Genomic DNA, 19,751 nt, shown 5'->3' on the forward strand with positions numbered 1-19,751 from the left:
GAACTGCCTGTGATGCTTAGAGATCCGGGCTCAGCACCTGTCTGGGCTTCATGCAGGACAGTGCTCGTCTGTGGCTTGGTTCATCCGGCCCCACTGCCTCTCAGCAAATATTTGAGCCCAAAGCATTCATTTTTATGCCAACCCAGAACTGTCAGTTTTTACATTTTCGAACCATAATTAGATGCTTATGAGACTTAAGGCTCAAAAAATGGTTAAATCCCCAAAGCATGTATTACTTTACCTTCTATACCACTATGTCAGACCCCTGTTCCTGTTCTCTTCCTTTGAGAAAAATCAGTCTGACTTCTTATCCGTGAGACTGTTGAGCTGTCCTGTCCAATAGTGCTGTCATTATCCTTCCTTGATGACTACCATTATTTAATTATTGCTTATGGATATGCCGGTCGCACTTTAGTGCAGTTAAGACTCTGATTTAAGAACAGACCTGTCTGTGTCCCGGAAGTGTTCAACCTGAGAGCAGGGACTGTGCTTTGGAAGTTCCAAATGTTTTCAGACTGGGAATTGATACCCCCCCACACTGGCAGTTGCCGCAAGCTGTCACTTGGCCCGGGGGCAGTGAGTAGCTTGCTTTGGGCTCTTAGCATCCCGGCTTTGAAAGGGCAAGGTAATTGGAGAGCCTGTACTGGAGCTGTGGGCCCCACAGACTTATTTAGCTCCATGCAGGGTGAGAGGCTGCTTGTTTTCAAGAAGTGAAGCTGGTTCCAGCATGAGGACTCTTGCCTGCTCGTGGGACATGGGCCCTTGCTGGGTGAGTGGGTGAGGCGGTATGCTAGGTATCTTTTTAGTCCCCACATTACAAAACAGACTCCTAACTCCAGGCTCTTTATTAAAAAAAAAAAAAAGAGGGGAAAAAAAGTATTAGCTGTAAAGACCTTGTTCTCCATTGTAACCCCCACCTCTGCAAGCACTGATCAGCCTGCAGAATTTCCTGGAGTTTCGGGCAGACTGATGAGGGGCGCCCAGCCACGGTGGTGGGAGAAGCTCAGTAGTGGATTCGCCAATTAGTTAATTACCTAAGTCAGATACATGGTGAGTTCTCTGGAACGTTCCTTGTTTTTAAATACATAGGTTTCTTGAACATTTCAGCCTGTTCAGATTCACGCCAGGGTGGTGTGGTGGTCTTCCTGAGCCGCTCTGCGGGCAGGTTAGGTTCGCGTGGGTCGGGGGCTTGAGGAGTCATTGGTCCAGGACCGGGTGGGAGCAGCAGCGCCCCGTGGGTCTCGCGCAGCCCTGCGGCCACACGGTCTGTGGCTTGCTTCTCTGCGTGATGTACGTCTTCTTTTTCTCCCTTTTCGGCTCCCAAGGATGTTAATGCCGGCGAGGGCAGTGAGTTTGCGGACAGCGGGATCGAAGGGGCCACCACCGACACGGACCTCCTGTCCAGGCGATCCAATGCCACCAACTCCAGCTACTCGCCCCCCACCGGCCGCGCCTTTGTGGGCAGCGACAGCGGCAGCAGCTCCACGGGGGATGCGGCCCGCCAGGGGGTGTACGAGAATTTCCGGCGGGAGCTGGAGATGAGCACCACCAACAGCGAGAGCCTGGAGGAGGCGGGCTCGGCGCACAGCGACGAGCAGAGCAGCGGCACCCTGAGCTCCCCGGGCCAGTCGGACATCCTGCTCACGGCCGCGCAGGGCACGGTGCGCAAGGCCGGGGCGCTGGCCGTCAAGAACTTCCTGGTGCACAAGAAGAACAAGAAGGTGGAGTCGGCCACCCGGAGGAAGTGGAAGCACTACTGGGTGTCCCTGAAAGGTAGGAGCGGGAGCCCCGCACCCCCGGAGCGTGATGCACCGGCGGTCCTTGGTGCACCTGCGCACATGATGTTTCTTAATTACGTGGAGTTTGTATTTTATACCAATTTTTTTAAAGCTTAAAAAACTCTTTATTTCTTGAGAGAAAGAGAGCAAGGGAGGGAGGGAGGGAGGGAGAGAGAGAGAGAGAGAGAAAATCCCAAGCAGGCTCTGTACTGTCAGCATAGAACCCCACACAGGGCTTGATCGCACCTACCGTGAGATCATGACCTGAGCCAGAGTCAAGAGTCAGACGCTTAACGGACTGAGCCACCCAGACGCCCCTATTTTGTATCAGTTTTAACCAGTTTTGTTTTTTTTTTTATTGTGATAAGAATACTTAGCGTGAGATCTTAAGTTTTTAGGCGTATGTTACATTATCATTGACTGTAGAGCCGATCTCTGGGATGCAATCATCTCACTTAACTGAAACTTTATGTTCCTTGCTTATTTAGTAACTCCCCACCCCGGCCTCCCCACCAGCTGTTTTCTTCACTTTTTCACCCTTAAGCTAGAGGAGCATCACTAACCCAGTTTCCTCCTATATACAGCTGCTTGGGATGACAGTTTCGAGGGACATGTTCCAAAAAAAATTTCTCTTAATTATTCAAGGCATTGGAGTGCCCCCTGAAGTGACTGTCGTAGAGGCAAAGTCATTAGTTTGAAGCCCAAGAAATTACTATGTTTTTAGGCTTAAAAAAAAATGATGGAATATCACTGATTTCGTAAGGTTTGACCTAATGCATAATAGAATGTCTGAGCCATCATATGTTTGTGAAAAGTCACTGTTGTACAGTCACACATTGAATATACACTTTTGAAGCAGGTGTATATGCTCTTGTGCACGTCTGCACGTGTCTCAGTAGTATAAAAGTCATAATGCATTTGTGAGCTCTGTGCCTTTTTTAAAAAAAATTTTTAGGTTTACTTATTTATTGAGAGAGAGAGAGGACGGGTGGGGTGGCGGAGGGGGTGGGGGGAGGAGAGGGAGACAGAATCCCAAGCAGCCTCCACGCTGTCCGCGCAGAGCCCGATGCGGGGCTCGGACTCACAAACCGTGAGATCATGACCTGAGCCGAGAGCAAGAGTCGGAGGCTTAACTGGCTGAGTTACCCGGGCACCTCTGAGCTCTGTGTCTTAAAAGGAATACTTGAAGGCCACTTAGACTTTTTGTCACAAGCTCCATTTGAAACAGGGGTAGGGTTTGGCAGGACAGGCTAGATAGGTTAACAGGCATGAAGGGCAAGTGCAGGAGGGAGCCTGGGCTTTCCAGATGTGGCACACACTCTGAACCATTCCATACTCAATCGCATCAACTGTGGCTGGTGTCGGGGACACCCAGTCCTAGAGGCACAGGATGCCTTGGAGTCTGTGGTGGTGCGCAGGCCAATCCTGGAAGGACAAGCAAGGTGTAGGCTGGCCCCATTACTATCGGTGCCAACTGTCGCTTCACCGCCTGGTGAGACGAGATGGGAGCTTGTTAACTAGACTGTACGCTTTGCTGCATGTCACAGAGACCCACAGTGACAACGTGTTAAGCAAGATGGAACTGATTTCCCTCCCATCTACCAGGGGTAGACCGTCTGAAGTCGTTGTGGTGACTCCTTCCTCTGAGTCATCTGGGTCCCAGGCTCCTTCTGTCCTGTTGCTCAGCTATTCCCAGAGCGTGATCTTAGTCCCTGTGGTCACCACCGGGGCCGCATTCCTGCAGAAAAATGGAGGCACACCCACACCACCCCCCCCCCCCCCCCCGCCCTGTATTAGGGCTGCTGTCTCAAAGTACCACAGACCGACTGGTTTAACGAAAGAAATTTATGTTCTCACAGTTCTGGAGGCCGGAGGAAATCAAGGTGTGAGTGGGATTGGTGCTTGCTGCCATCTCCCTCCTTGGCTTCTAGAAGGCTGTCTTCTTCCAGTGTCTTCTCATGGCTTTCCCCTTCTGCCTGTCTGTGGCCCAATTCCCCCTTCTTTTTTTTTTTTTTTTTTAATTTTTTTTTTTAATGTTTATTTATTTTTGAGACAGAGAGAGACAGAGCATGAATGGGGGAGGGGCAGAGAGAGAGGGAGACACAGAATCGGAAGCAGGCTCCAGGCTCTGAGCCATCAGCCCAGAGCCCGACGCAGGGTTCGAACTCACAGACCGCGAGATCGTGACCTGAGCCGAAGTCGGACGCTCAACCGAATGAGCCACCCAGGCGCCCCCCAATTCCCCCTTCTTATAAGAACGGCAGTTAGATTGGATTAGGGCTCACTCGTATGACCTCTTTTGATTGTAATGACCTCTTTTTACAATCCTACTTCCAGATATGGCCACTTTCTGAGGTACTGGATTAGGACTTTAACATAGGAATTTGGGGTGATAGAATTCAGCCCATGACAGGCCCCGGATGTACGTGTGAAACAAGCTTCCCACATCATTCTGGCACTAAGTTCGAGAACACCAGTGTCCGTGTCAGAGAATAACAATAATTAGGTGATTTTTAACTTGGGACACAGAAGAGGGAACTGTTTTGTTTCTGCCGTTCCCTTAGAGAATAAATGATCCCGGAAGCCAGCGTGCAGGCATTTTGGAGCCCAGCTCAGGAGCCCATTAGAGGAGGGAGCCTTCACTTTCTTGGTGACCCAGATCTGAGTGACACAGTCTGTCAGGATCCAGGCCCAGAACCCAGAGCCACTGAGTCCTTCGTTTCTTAATCCTGACGGGTTCCCATTATATATTGACATGCTCACGGCTCGTTCTTGCCACTCAAAGGCACAACGTGCTGCTGGGGTTTTTTTTTTTTTTTTTTTTCTTTCTTTCTTAGCAACCCTTGGATATCATGAAATCAAAAGCAGAGCACCTGGGAGCCGTGGGGGTAGATTTCTCCAAAGATTCTTTCACTTTAGACAGAATAATTAATTTTTTTTAAAAAAGATCTCATTTAGCACGAACCTCTGGGGTGTCTCTGTCGACAACTGCCGAGCATACAGATGACGCTCGAGTGAAGTTGAGGGCCGGTGGACTCTCAGGGAGCGTGTGGGTCCTGGATGTGTTGCTTCGTGTGCGTCTCCTCACTGGAGCAAGGACATAATTAGAGGAAAAGCCGATTTTAACCACCTGCTGTCGTGGGTGATTGTAAACCAACTTCGGGAGATTCTAAAAACAGCCATTTGAGGAGACTGTATAAAGTGTTCAATGTTTGCACGTGCCAAGGTTCGCGGATGTCCCCTGTCCATTATCCACAGGCCTTCTCCTTTGTCCTCACCCTCCGGTACAGCTGTGTTTCTCCTTCTCTGCTCACAATCTGCTAATCATGACTGTAGTGTTCGTCCTAAAGATCAGAGCGGGGTTTCGTAACGGGGGCACTCTTGACATTTTCTGGAAAATTCTTTGTTGTGGGGTGTTATCCCGGGCGCCGTAGGATATTTAGCAGGATCCCTGTCCTCTACCTGCTGGATGCCAGTGGCACCTCCTCCCCCACCCCCTACACCCAGTGACAGAGCCAAAAATGTCTCCAGACGTCGCCACATGTCCCCTCAAGGGCAAGATTGCCACACTTCAAGAACCTCTGATTTGGAGAAAAATGGCGTCCCCTTTCCATTTTCTTTCTTATATTTATCTCTGAGTCTGTGTTAGCTTAAGAAGTAGAAATAGGTTCAGATGATTCTGCCATGTGTTACATGGGTTTCTGAAAAGACCTGAGATCTTCACAATAACAGGGATTATGGGAAAAACAAGGTTGGGGCAGACTACTCAATAGGTAAGTAATTCAATTACGTGCTTGCAACTTTTTAACCCAATGCTGGATAGACGGAGAGATAGATGGATGGACGGATAACTAAATCCGCTGCTAAAAATATTCACATAGTTCGCATCTTACTTTTTAGCAGTAAATACTATAGAAAACATCGGACTTCACCTTTAAGAAAAAAGAGAATATATGGGATACCTGAGTGGCTCAGTTGGTTAAGCGTCCAACTCTTGATACTGGCTCTGGTCATGGTCTCACAGTTTGTGAGACTGAGCCCCAAATCGGGCTCTGTGCTAAAAGCTCAGAGCCTGCTTGGGATTCTTTCTCCCTCTCTCTCTGCCTCTCTCCTGTGCATGCTTGCTCTCTCTCTCTCTCTTTCTCTCTCTCCAAATAAATAAATAAACTTAAAACAATTAAGATAAAAAAGTGAATATAACGCGAGTGGGTAGAAAGAGGAATCAAAATACCTGGATTATCGAGACAAGAACAGGAAAGAAGAAACCGTAAAGCCTAGGACCACCATACGGTAGGACTTGTGAGGAAAGCTTTTGGGAAACTCTGCCAAGGGAGAATTCGTGCAGTGCTTGGACATGGCATCTGCCACTGTGCTGTATTCGGCTGTGTTTGGGGACTTTGCATTTCAGCAGCTGTTACCATGTGAATGTGAAATATTATGGGCTAAGAAAAATTGCCTCTGAACTAATGTGACTTTTCCATCGATACCCATCATTCTGCGTTACTAATCACATATGCGCAAATTTACGTTATGGAAGAAACCCCTCTTACGGCTGAATAGATTGTACTTTCAGGGGCTTTGTCAGTCACATAAAGTGGGGCCCACGCTTTCCCTGAATGTGGTTTTGATTAGTTGACAGTAAATGTTCAGGTAGTAATTACTATGAAAGTGAGCCTCACGTTAAGGAGACCATGGAGGCCATTCACTGAAGCCACCTTGGCATAAATCTATGGGAGGTTTTTATTGTTTCTGTCTCATTAGTTTCACAGGGCCATTAAGTGCGGACCAGGTGTTGAGTACCCCCCCCCGCCCCAGGCCTTCATATGTGCGCCTGCCATTTTTTCTTTCAGTACGAACAGGACATGGTTTATTTCTAGAGAACATTCTGTAGGACATATTTGAATAAAAAAACTATCATTTCTTTCCTTATCCTTAAAGCACCCAAAGCTAGTTTTGTGAGTTGTTTCCTCCAAGGGCCTAGCCAAGAATCCCCCAGAGTTGTGTTGCCTGGTTGTATATCATGTGAGCCACTGGGAAGGGACTCCAGTGGGCCAGTACTGATTGATGGTCCTCACACAGCCGTGGTTTTAGTTCTGACCAGTTGCGCTGGGTTCCTAGCCACCATTGGCCAAAGTTGCTGTAGGACCCCCATATGCCTATGAGCATACCTGTGATGAAACACTCTTAAGAGATTCAGGGTCTTTAAGAACTTGAGGGCGTACATGAGGGAGTCTCATGTGGCCTGAGAAACAGTGATTGAAAAATCTTTGCCTTTCTCTCAGTCCATCCAGGACTTCAGCACAAGCAAAACCCCATTCTTTTCTCCCTCGGTTTCCACGCACTTTAATTTCCAGCCTCTTCCTTGTGACGGGACACAGACAATAGATTCCTCTACCGACTTTTTTGTTGCACAAGCGCTAAATACTCACGCAGACCCCTGTTTTGTTTTCTCAGGGTGCACACTCTTCTTCTATGAGAGCGATGGTAGGTCTGGAATAGACCACAACAGCATCCCTAAGCATGCCGTGTGGGTGGAGAACAGCATCGTGCAGGCCGTACCTGAACACCCCAAGAAGGACTTCGTCTTCTGCCTCAGCAATTCCCTGGGTGATGCTTTCCTCTTTCAGGTTTGTTAGGCGCTTCCCCTATGGGCATTTCAAACCTCCAAACCAGACATCTTCCTCTCCGGCCTGTGGTACCCCACCCTGTTTTCCTTTTCTAGTGGGTTTTTATCTTCTGCTCATTATAGAAACAAAAAAATGATCCATGACAAAATAAACATCTGTATTGAACTCAGAAATGAGAGAAGTCACCCAGAAGGTTCCATGGGAAGCCTACGGAAGGATGTGAGTTGAATTTGAGAGGCTTGCGCTCTTTGCCGTGGGTTGAAGGATTCGTCAATGTAGTCTCAATACCATTTGTGAAGAGCTTCAGAAAAAGATGATGAATTCCTTAATTTAGAAATGATTTGAGCTGTCAAAATTTTTCATCATAATGTTCTCTTCTAACATTACTCATAAAATAAAACAGTGACTTCCCAGAAATGACTAGCTGTACCCGAATAATTTCCTCATCTTATCAGAAATTTGTACCCAGTGTTCTTGAAGTTGGAGTGTTAATTGTGTTTAAAAAAAAAAAAAAAACGAACCTGCTAATCACTGCAGGGTTAACATTTGCTTTTATAGGGAATTGTTTGAGTTTGGTGGGTTGTGATGCATTCTGCCAGAACTTCTTGCTGTGGTAGTTAGGAAGGCTGCCCTCGTTTATTTCCATAATGCAGAAATTCCTGCAACTGGTAGTCTGTGCTTCCTACATGCTTCTCATGGTGCTATTGAGAACAAGAAGATTTTGACACAGTTCGTGCTCTCAAAAGTGTTCATATATGACATGGGAGATAGACACAGGGATAGATCTTTGTAGTATAGGAAGGCCTGGTCATGAATATTAAAGGATGAATTGGGGCAATGAACAGTGAGAATATTCCATGCAGAAAAGAGAGCTGGATTAAAGGCGTGGGAAAGAATAATAGGTTATTTCACCGAGTTTCTGGGTTTGGCCCCTAAGTTATTTGCATTTGGGCAGTTAAAGTGAGAAATATAAAGTGGTCATTTGTGTGTGGACAGCATCTGTTTTTTTGTTGTTTTTTTTTTTTCTTTAAATCAATGAGGTAAAGGGGCGCCTGGGTGTCTCAGTCGGTTAAGTGTCCGACTTTGGCTCAGGTCATGATCTCAAGGTCCGTGAGTTCGAGCCCGTGTCGGGCTCTGTGCTGACAGCTCACAGCCTGGAGCCTGCTTCGGATTCTGTGTCTCCCTCTCTCTCTGACCCTCCCCCGTTCATGCTCTGTCTCTCTCTGTCTCAAAAATAAATAAACATTAAAAAAAATTTAAAATCAATCAATCAATCAATCAATCAATCAATGAGGTAAAGCACACATAAAGGGTACCTGGGTGGCCAAGTTGGTTAAGTGTCCGACTTTGGCTCAGGTCAGGATCTCATGGTTCATGAGTTCAAGCCCCACATCCGACTCTGTGCTGACAGCTCATAGCCTGGAGCTGCTTCAGCTTCTGTGTCTCCCTCTTTCTCTGCCCCTATCCCACTTATACTCTGTTTCTCTCTCTCTCAAAAATAAGTAAACATTTTAAAAAATTACAAAAAAAGGACCTCCGCTTATTCCTCCTCCATCATTAAAATAATTATGATCTGGCGTGCCTGGGTGGCCCAGTTGCTTAAGTGTCTGACTTTGGCTCAGGTCAGGATCTCTTGGTTTGTGAGTTTGAGCCCTGCATCAGCCTCACTGCTGTCAGTGCAGAGCCCACTTTGGATCCTCTGTCTCCCTCTCTGCCCCTCCCCTGCTCTCTCTCACTCTTTCTCTCACTTTCTCTCAAAAACAAATAAACATTGAAAAAAAAATAAGAGTGTACAAAACATAAACGTATTGGTCAGTGAAATGTCACAGAATGAATACATAACCACCACCTAGGTCAAGAAACAGAAATTTCTAGCACCCTATAAGCCATTCCTCACCCACAGACACACATGCAGGCTACTAGTTGGATAGAGTAAATCTGGATCTTATCATCCAAGCCAGGACACTTTTGTTTATCTGGAAATGTCTGCATTTCTCCTTCATTTTTGAAGGATAGTTTTGCTGGATGTAGAATTCTCGACTGACAGTCTTATTTCAGTGTTTTGAAAGTATTCTTGTACTGCCATCTGGCCTCCATGGATTCTGATGAGAAATCAGCTTTTAATCTTAGGAGGATCCCCTGTATAGATGAGTTGCTTCTTGGGGCGCCTGGTTGGCTCAATTGGTACAATATGCAGCTTTTAAACTCAGGGTCATGAGTTCAAGTGCCACTTTGGGCATGGAGCCCACTCAAAATAAAATAAAAATCTATTAGATGAGTTGCTTCTCTGTTGGTACTTTGGGAATTTTGTCTTTGTATTTAAACAGCTTATGATATGTCTCTAGGTATTGATGTCTTTCAGTTTATTCTCCCTGGAATTCTTTGAGCTTCTTTGATGTTTAGATGCATGTGTCTAAACCACAATTGGAAAATTTTCAACCATAATTTCTTTAAATAGGTTTCTTTCCATTTCTCTTCTCTTTTAGGACTCCCATTATGTTTATGTTAGCAAGCTTGATAGTGCAAGTCTCTGAGACTGTTCATCTTCCTTCATTCTTTTTTTGTTCTGTTTCTTGGACTGGATAATTTCAGTTGACCTACTTCAAGTTCACTGATTCTTTTTTGCCAGTTCAAATCTGCTGTTGAGTTCCTCTGGTGAAATTTTCACTTCAATTTTTCTACATTTCAACTCTAGAATTTGTATTTGAATCTCTGAAAAAAATTTTTTTTTAATTTTCTATGGATATTTTCTGTTTGGTGAGATTATCATTCTTATGCTTTACTTCCTTAGACATGATTTGCTTTAGTCCTTTGGACATATTCAAAATAGTTGATTTAATGTCTTTGTTTAGCAGTCTACTATCTGAACTTCCTTAGGGATAGTTTCTATTAACTGTTTCTTTCCTTGTGTGTGTTCCATGTTTGGTTGTTTCTTTGCATGTTTCACAGCTACTTGGTTGAAAACTCCATGTTAAATAATATAATGTGGTGACTCTTGAAACCAGGTCCCCCCTCTCCCCCCAGTGTTTGTTGTAGTTGATTGTTGTGACTCTTGCTTGTTTGTTAAGTGCCTTTCCTGAAATCTATAAAACATTTATTCTTTGTGATGTGTGGCTACTGAAGTCTCTGCTCAGTTAGTTTAGTAGTCAGCAAATGATTACAAAGATTTCCTTAAATGCCTGGAAGCGATTAGACATCCATTCTTTCCCAAGGACTTCTATGTCTTCAACACTCAGACGGCTGATTAATAACTTGCCTTAGCCTTCACCTCTGCTTGCACAGAGTCTCAAGGTCAGCCAGAGGGGTGAGGGTAGGGCCTTCTTAGGGTTTTGTGAATGTATGCACAGTCTTATACATGTACATGACTTTCTAGATTCCCTGGACTATGGATAGCTTATGAATATCTTATTCCCCAGCTATTAAAAAACTTCCCGGGGTGCCTGAGTGGCTCAGTCAGATAAGTGTCTGACTTCCGCTCAGGTCATGATATCAGCGTTTGGGGGTTCGAGCCCCATGTCCAGCTCTGTGCTGACAGCTCAGAGGCTGGAGCCTGCTTCAGATTCTGTGTCTCCCTTTCTCTCTGCCCCTCTCCTGCTCTTTCTCTCTCTCTCTCTCTCTCTCTGTCTTTCTGTCTCAAAAATAAATAAACATTAAAAAAAAAGTTTCTTGGTTAGCTTCTTTTCTTGCCCCAACTGTCATCACTGTCTCAGGCAGCTGTGATATTAAACAGTTGTTCCTGATTAGTTTTCAGAAACTCCCCTTGGAGTAATGACTATCTGCACAAGTGAGTTCTGAGGTCAAATAGCAACAAGCCCTGTGAATGGGGGTTTCCTGCGAACTGTCATATGTCAAATGATGACAATTCTTTGAGGACATTGTTTTGTGGGAGCTCACTGCCCCCTCCAGTGATTGCTAGGCCGCTGTTTTTCACGTGCTTGTGGAGATGGGGAGATGAAGACGGGAATAAGGCAAGCGAAAATGTCCTCAAACCTTTCTGTTCTGAGACTCAGCTATCGCTTTTTTCCAATAGAAGCACCTGATTGTTGCAAGACCTAATTAATTGCTGGAGCTCTGAAAAAGCCAATTTTGAAGATTTTTGCTGATGTTACTGGTTTCACAGAGGAGCAGTTTTTTGAGGTCCTTTACTCTACCATTTCTACTGATGAACTCATCAGGACACTTCAGAGACTAGCCAGTTTTGAGAGATATGGCAGCTCAATAAACAATTATGCCAGGATAACGGGTATAAATTGCAACAGATCCAGGCTACCTGGGTTGTGTAGCATCCTGTCCCTGGGTACATTTGGGTTGATCCCAATTTGGAGGGACCATGAGCAGTATTGCTAGAGTAAGCTTGTGTCTGTGTTCAGGATATGTTTGTCCACATTTCTGCTGGCATATACCTAGGATTGGTATCGGTTTGTCATGGGGTCAATGTATGCATTCGTTTTTTTTTTTAATTTTTTTTTTTTAATATTTAATTATTTTTGAGAGAGACAGAGATAGAATGCGAGTGGGTTAGGGGCAGAGAGAGAGGGAGACACAGAATCCAAAGCAGGCTCCAGGCTCCGAGCTGTCAGCACAGAGCCCGACGCAGGGCTTGAACCCACGGGCCTTGAGATCATGACCTGAGCCGAAGGCGGAGGCTTAACCGACTGAGCCACCCAGATGCCCTGTGACTTTTTAATTTTAATGTATATCATTTCTCAGGTCTTCCTTAATGGATAGTGCTTTTGTGTATCCTATTTAAAAAATCTACATGCTCTGAGTCATGAAACTATTCTTCTGTATCGCTTATTGACCACTGTTTTTCTGCATCTGGCATCACTTTTTATTATTTGGATTTCTTGTATATGAGGGAATAGCTAACTAGAGCTAACAATGACGACAATAACAATATTATGTGATATCAGCGGCCATCTTTTACTGAGCCCTTCTTGTATGCCACCATCTTGGAAAGTGTTTTATAATGTGAGTCACATATAATTCTTAAAATTTTTTTTTTTTAAATGTAAGTATAGTTGATATATCATAGTTTTAGGTGCCACCATGGTTATTCAGCAGTTCCATACATTAGGCAGTGATTGTCACCATCAGCATAGTTCCCATCTGTCACCCTACAGCATCATTGCAGTATGATTGGCCGTATTTCCTATCCTGTACTTTCCATCTCCATGGCTTATTTATTTTATAAATGGAAGTTTATACCTCTTCATCTCCTTCACCTGTTTTGCCCATTCCCCTTCCTCCACCCCCCAGGCAACCACCAGTTTGTTCTCGGTATTTATGGGTCTGTTTCTGCTTTTGTTTGTTCGTTTGTTTTTTGTTTTTCAGTTCCACATGAAAGCAAAATCATAAGTCACATTTAATTCGTACAGCAATCAGTGAGTTGGATGGTATATCCATATTTTAGCCAATTAATGTGGATTGTGTCTCCCATTTGGTGAAGCTGAGGCTTTTATAAAGGCTAATAATTAGACGCCAAGTGACACAGTCACTGAGTGTTGGCTGGCTTCAAACCAAGCCCCTCTTTCTCTAAAATCTTTTACTGTCTAAGCATACTATTTATCTTATTTCTATTACTGTTTACCCTAAGAAGAACATGGGCAGGAATCACTGACCACAGTCAAAAGGGTCTGTTTCTCATTCTTAGAATTAAGCCATTCACTGGGGAATATTTCAATATTTCAGCCATTCTTGCCTCACTACGCAGTTTAGGTGATAATCTAATTGGTTTCAGGATACTCATTTTACTTACACTCTGCTGATGTGAATTCCTCTTGAAAGGACCGTCTTGGCCATAAAATTGCTAGTACAATCTAAATATCCAATAGGTCATGTTGAATAAAATTCTTTTGTGGCAACATAGGACCTATTCATGAAAACCTCTGTGTCCTCTTGTGGTGGTGAAATTTTTAGGCTACTTACGTGGGATAGAGCACAAAATGAACCTTTTCAGAAGAAATTACTGCTGTTCAGGACCTATGAGGGCATTTTCTACCTTCTACTTGTTGTAATCCACATGACTCTAGAGGGGCTAGGTTTGAAAGAAACCTGTGTGTGTAAGGGGTGAGGTTAACACAAGGGAGATCAACCACGATTATGGAAATAATTTGTAGGTTATTCCAGCCCCGGGGCTCAATTCACTGTGCATGGTTTACAGAGCCAGTGTGCTGCTGATTTGATGCTGTTATTCAGATTTGCCCATGGTAAGGAGATTCATGCTACCGGCAAAAGCAAAAAAGGGGTTTTATGGGCAGGATGGGGTTGGGAATGGGCATGAATATTAGAGCCACTTGCGTAGAAGAGGTGCTATGCTGTCTGCAAAGGGAGGCTATAGTTCCTGCATTGAAACTGCTTTAGAGACTTCCCTCCAATTGGAAGGCAGAACCAGCATCTACCACGTACGAAGTACAGTTTCCTCTTGGGGCCTTCCTTTGTCCATTACCGCTGGGTGTTACATACAATTCCAAAAAGCTCCATGACTTTTATGGTAACATATCCTAATATTCGGTTTTTATTTCTACATCACATGTCTTAGGAACATAATTAGCAGGCCGGGTAAGAATGACTCCTGACTGGATGGAAAATCATATGCAATGATATATCTAAAGAAGTGTGGAGAATATCTCCGTGGGGGGACTGCCTTTCTATAGAAAGTTTTCATATCATTTAGAAAGTCACTTGTGTGAGGGTATAGTATGCGTATGAAAAAGAGACTCGTGAACAAAAGAATAGTATTTACACCATTATGGTGAGTTGGGGATTGGGTGTAATAATCCAAGTCAGATGTCTTATAGATAGCAGATGCTCATTATTTTTAAAATAATTTTTTAAATAATATTTTTAAAATGCTCATTATTGTTTTGAGAGAGAGAGAGAGAGAGAGAGAGAGAACAAGAGGAGGAGGGGCAGAGAGAGAGGGAGAGAATCCCAAGCAGGTGGCTCTGCACTGGCAGTGCTGGGCTCGAACTCCTAAACCACGAGATCATGACCTGAGCTGAAATCAGGAGTTGGATGCCTAATGGACTGAGCCACCCAGATGCCCCCAGCAAATGCTCATTAAATGTTATAGTTGCATTTTAACAATAAAGAAAAAGTGACTAGTTCCTTTTATTTCTGTTAAATAAGGATCTTGGGGCGCCTGGGTTGCTCAGTCGGTTAAGCGTCTGACTTCAGCTCAGGTCACGATCTCGCGGTTCGTGAGTTCGAGCCCCGCGTCGGGCTCTGGGCTGATGGCTCAGAGCCTGGAGCCTGCTTCTGATTCTGTGTCTCCCTCTCTCTCTGCCCCTCCCCCGTTCATGCTCTATCTCTCTCTGTCTCAAAAATAAATAAAAACGTTAAAAAAAGTATTTAAATAAGGATCTTTACAGAAGTTGAGTGTGGCTTCCCTGGGAAGAAGCTAAGGCTTTGAGTTTTATTAGGGCTCTTAGGCTCTGGATGGTTATCCTGAAGTGCCACATCTGGTTCTATGTGGACTTGACAAAAGTCACTGGCACACATGTCCTGAACAAGGCCAGCCAGATTGAGGAAAATTCTGGAAGTCATCTTTTACAAAGAGGCGTGAAGTGGACTTGGTAGATACTCCTCCTTGTAAATAGTTCTGGAACCCAACACCCTGTCTCCCTTGAGGTCAGTCCTGTGCAGCCTCCCTGCAGTTTGGTTCCTGCTCTTCCCATTTTCTTCCACAATGCTAGTGTCAGTTCCTTAATTTATTAGGAACCACACCTAACTGTTGGCTCATACTGAGCTTGTGGTGTATCAAACCCATAGAATCAACTCTTACAAGGTCTCTACCATCCTATTTTAATAGATGTTTCCAGAACTCTAAGTGCAGAAGTTAAATTGACTTCTTTGAGATTTTATGTTTGTGGTTTCTGTCCTTCTAATGAACTTGTCGAAATCATCCTGGATCCTAATTTGGTCTTCCCTCTAACTTCATGCTTTCTGCAGATAAGATAAACTGGATGTTTGGTCTTTGTTCTTTCTGTTGGTTTAAATGCTCCCTTAGTCTATAGCTAAGTCCTGTTTTCTCATCACTGTAGATCATTCTCCCTGCCCCTAGCCAGTTTTCTAAAAAGTTTAGAAATATTTACCTTTGGTTTTGACATGGATTAGTTGTGAAGAAGGGTGAACTCCTAAGATGTGTGGAGCCCCAGGCAAAATTTTTTATCCATATGGAGAATTTGACTCACCCCATATCAACTTTTCAAACCATTCTGGTGGCTCATCTCATGCAGTCTAGTGAAAGAAATACCACATAGGCTATTGGGAACAACCACTAGGCATCGACTCATGTCCAAGAGCTCCTTAGCATACATACCTTATTGAACTCCCCAAAGGGAAGCAAGTGTACTGGGTGTGGAGGGTTCCTCCTGGACCCTGTCCTTTTCAGGCACCAGAAGGGGTATTTTCAAAATATGGGGCTCCATTTGCCTAGCTCTTAGGAGAGTATTGATGAAGAGTATAGATGTTGAAGTACAAAATGAATACACAGGGCAGTAAATGTTTACAGCACATGCCCTACTATTAGTGTGTTCAGACATTTCCTCACGTATGTTAAAAGGACAGTGGATATAATTGTGGCTGAGCTAGATTTTAGTATATGATTTGTATACTATTATGTATTATCCAAATAATATATTACTGACACTATTCATCTTCCTTTTCTCATTATTTGAAATTCGTATAAAGTCAATATGAGCACGTAGTTTTAAAGAATTTAATTAACCTTAAAAGAAAAATTAAGGGGTGCCTGGGTGGCTCAGTCGGTTAAGCGGCTGACTTTGGCTCAGGTCATGATCTTGCAGTCCATGAGTTCGAGCCCCGCGTTGGGCGCTGTGCTGACAGCTCAGAGCCTGGAGCCTGTTTCAGATTCTGTGTCTCCCTCTCTCTGACCCTCCCTTGTTCATGCTCTGTCTCTCCCTGTCTCAAAAATAAATAAAACGTTAAAAAAGTTAAAAAAAAAAAAGAAAAATTAAGAGTGAAATTCTTATCCTTCTTTAACCTCTTCCCCCAACCTTAGTCCCCCAAAGTAACTATGTTCAATTATTTTAGCTAGGTTTTTTTTTGTTTAGTTATTCTTTTTCCCCTTGCATTTACCCTCATTTCTCATTAACATGTTTATAGTATTTTTAAATTAACTTTGGACATTACTTTCTGTGATGACAGATGAATATTTAGCTATATTATATATGAATTCTCCTTTCTTCATGTTCCTGTATAGTTATATGAACATTTAGGATTAAATCAATAGTCTCTGTTATACTGTTAGGGTGTTCCATGCTATGACCATATAAATAATATTAGCTGCTGGGCCAATTAGTATACTATCATTTGATTTCCTTTCTTGAACAACTTGTTGGTTTTTTTTTTTCCTGTAGTTAATGCCTGCCTCTTTTTTTCTGCTCCATTTATTTACTTTTACACTTACTTAGCAGTATTTTCTACATCTGTACTTTATTACCTAGTTGCTTAGTACTGTTTTGTTCCCTGGAGACCACCTATCCCAGGTCCTTTATTGTCCTGCTCCAATCTGTTTGCCCTCTAGGCCACAGGCATAATAGTTACCTTGGATTTTCCTTCACCATCCTAGTTAGAATCTTGGATTGCAAGTTATCCTTTTTTCTCCTTTATTTTCATTAACGAACAAACCTGTAATAATTTCCTACAAAATGGTTCATATTTGAAAATGTCTTTATTCTATCTTTTACTTGAATAATCTTTGAGTAATTTGAAATTTTGGTTGGAAAATGTGCTTTGTTCACTTATTATCATTTCTGAATAATTTGTGTGTGCTTTATTTTCTCTTTTGAAGCTTTAGAATAATTTTCTATCACGAGGGTTATGATTTCTCAAAGAGATTTTAATTTTAGTTATTTTTTTTTTATTACTAAAAGCTTTCCCTCTCTCTCTTCCTTTCCTTTTCTCTCTCCTTCCCTTCTCCCTCCTACTTTTCCTTCCTTCCCCTTTCTCCCAGTCTCTTCCTCCCTCCCTCCCTTTCTTGTTCTCTCTCCCTCTCCTTCCTTCCCTCCTACCCTTCCTCCTTCTTTCCTTTCTTCTCCTCTCCCTCTGTCCTTCTCTTCTTTTCTCCCTTTGTCTTCCTCCCTCCTTTCTACCTTATCATCCCTTTTTCAGTGTAACCTATGCATTTGTTTATTGTTTATAGCTTTAGATTCTTTTGTGTCTCCATCTTTGGGGATGTTGCTGAATATTCAGGAAATGTGGCTGCAGGCTTTGTTTCTCTTTTTTTCATGATGCATTTTCTTCTGTGTGCTCTAGTCTCTGCCTTTCATGCTGGAGGCTTTCATCAAATGGCGATTCTTCATTATCTGATCATATTTAAATGTGAAATATCAAAAAAGTGGTTGGATATTGTTTGTGCCATCTACTGGGGGCTTTTATAGCATGAACAGATGGTAAAACCTTTTTGTTGAGGGTGTCCATTTGACAGTATTTGTTGGCCTTTTCTGTGGGGCTACTCAGCTTTGCCAGAGATGCATCCTGCCCTTGCCATTTAAGTGGGCAGGCTTCCATTTATTCCCCTGTTTGGAGCAAAAGGTTCCTCCTCCTTTTGTGCCTGTCTTCCTAGAGTTTGGAGCCTCTCTTCCCCAAAGAATTTACCTTGGGTGGGTGAGGGGGTAGAGAGGTGAGGGAATAGGGAGGTAGGGAGGGAAGAGTGCCCAGTTTATGACTTTTTCCAGTGGATGAGGCAAGCCCCATATTGTTCTCTTTACACGTGTTAAAAATAATAGCTTACTGGGGCACCTGGCTGGCCTAGTCAGTAGAGCATGCGACTCTTGCTCTTAGGGTTGTGAGTTCAAGCCCCACTTTGGGTGTAGAGATTACATAAGGAAATTTTAAAAAGTGATAGCTTACTTAAGCCTTGTATAAGTAGAATTCTAGAATATGTTAAAGAGAGAAATAATGAAAGAAAAGACTTTCAAGAATTCATACAGGAACTTCATTCCCAACTAACCTTTTAAAAACACATAACTTTATTCCCTTTTGTTGTTGTTGTTCTTTTTAGATGGAAAAAAGAAGTTCAATCTACTTTCCAATTATTCCTGTGCTCCTATAAACTCAAATTATCTGAAATTTTAGTTTCCTAGATCTGGCATATATTCCCTAGTATTTCTCTCGTTTAAAATGAATTTCCCTTTTCCTGCCATTCACGTAAACCATTGATTATCTGAAATCACTGAGTACCCTCCATTCGGTTGGATAATTGAAGCTAGATCTATTTAAATACATAATGAATACATAAAGTGCATCTTAACTCTGCACTCAAAGAGGCTCTTAGGCAAAATGCATTTCTTTTTTCTGATTATATCCCTCCGTTGGCAAGAACTTTGTGTATTCCCTTCACTGAACTTTATACAGTTTTCATATCATCTCTAGAAGACAGAGGAAGAATCATAAAATTCCGTCTTGCTACCTGTCTGCTGCTGTTTGTTTAATTGAAGCTGATGACCGTGGAAGAAGTCAAGAGGATTCCACCATAGGGAGGGGGGTGTCTCTCCTTCCTGCCCTTTTAACCACTGGATTCTGACAGCCCTTTAGTAGACCCGATGTCCCTAATTAAACTTGCCTGCTTCAGCAGGGTAATGCAAAGGTAGCGGCTCTGAAAAGCTTTCTCTAGCATGTCAGAATTTAAATCCTGGGGAGTCCACACTGGGAAACAGTCTATCAAGTTGGTGATCTGCTGTGAGCAGCTCTGGATTGTTAAGCCTATAAACTGCCACGAACTGTCCAGAGTTTTGTCTACTTAACTCGCTGTTGACAGCAGTCAGGTGGACTTAGCCCACCCTCTCTGTGTATGCCCCTGGGAACGGACAAGCCCTTTCAGAAAGCTCATTTAGTGAATTGCGCTTCTTAGAAATAGATGTGGCTTAATGATAGAGAAAGGCCGAGACTGCTGCGTTGTTTATACAGGGCAGCAGGAGCAAAAGTTCTCTCTAATGGCACTGCCTTCAGCCACCGACAGGTTTCAGAGAAGCTTGGAGGCTTGAGGCATGCCGAATGGTTAGAACGAATGATGGGTAAATTTTTCAGGAAGCGGTGATCAGACTTTTCTGTGTATCCTTCTCTAGGTTATGGGGTTTGGTGCTTTTGTCTGTTCCTTAAAATTTTAGTTGTGGTAAAGTATACGTGACATACCGTCTTACCTGTTTTTAAACGTACAGATCAGTGGCGTTAAGTACGTTCGCATCTTTGTACACCCGTCACCACTGTCCGTCTCCAGGACTCTCCTCGTCTCGCAAACCCGAAACTCCGAACGCTAACGCTCATTAGTCCCACCTTCCCCTGGCCCCTGGCAATCACCATCTTTCTTTATTTTAAATAA

At 43.5% G+C, this 19,751-nt stretch overlaps 1 protein-coding gene across 9 annotated transcripts in view; it reads left to right on the forward strand.

Moving 5' to 3' along the window:
- Positions 1 to 19,751, forward strand: part of TIAM1 (TIAM Rac1 associated GEF 1) — a 391,533-nt gene that overhangs the window by 270,341 nt on the left and 101,441 nt on the right. For all 9 annotated transcript variants that reach the window (XM_053903151.1, XM_053903146.1, XM_053903144.1 and 6 more), the window contains 2 exons: positions 1,326 to 1,773; positions 7,233 to 7,405. In XM_053903151.1, the coding sequence (XP_053759126.1) occupies positions 1,326 to 1,773; positions 7,233 to 7,405 (621 nt within the window). The remainder of the gene's footprint in view (positions 1 to 1,325; positions 1,774 to 7,232; positions 7,406 to 19,751) is intronic.

This window comes from Panthera pardus, unplaced genomic scaffold (genome assembly GCF_024362965.1).
Source record: "Panthera pardus isolate Hobbes unplaced genomic scaffold, ASM2436296v1 HiC_scaffold_16, whole genome shotgun sequence".
In the NCBI taxonomy this organism is placed as follows: Eukaryota; Metazoa; Chordata; class Mammalia; order Carnivora; family Felidae; genus Panthera; species Panthera pardus.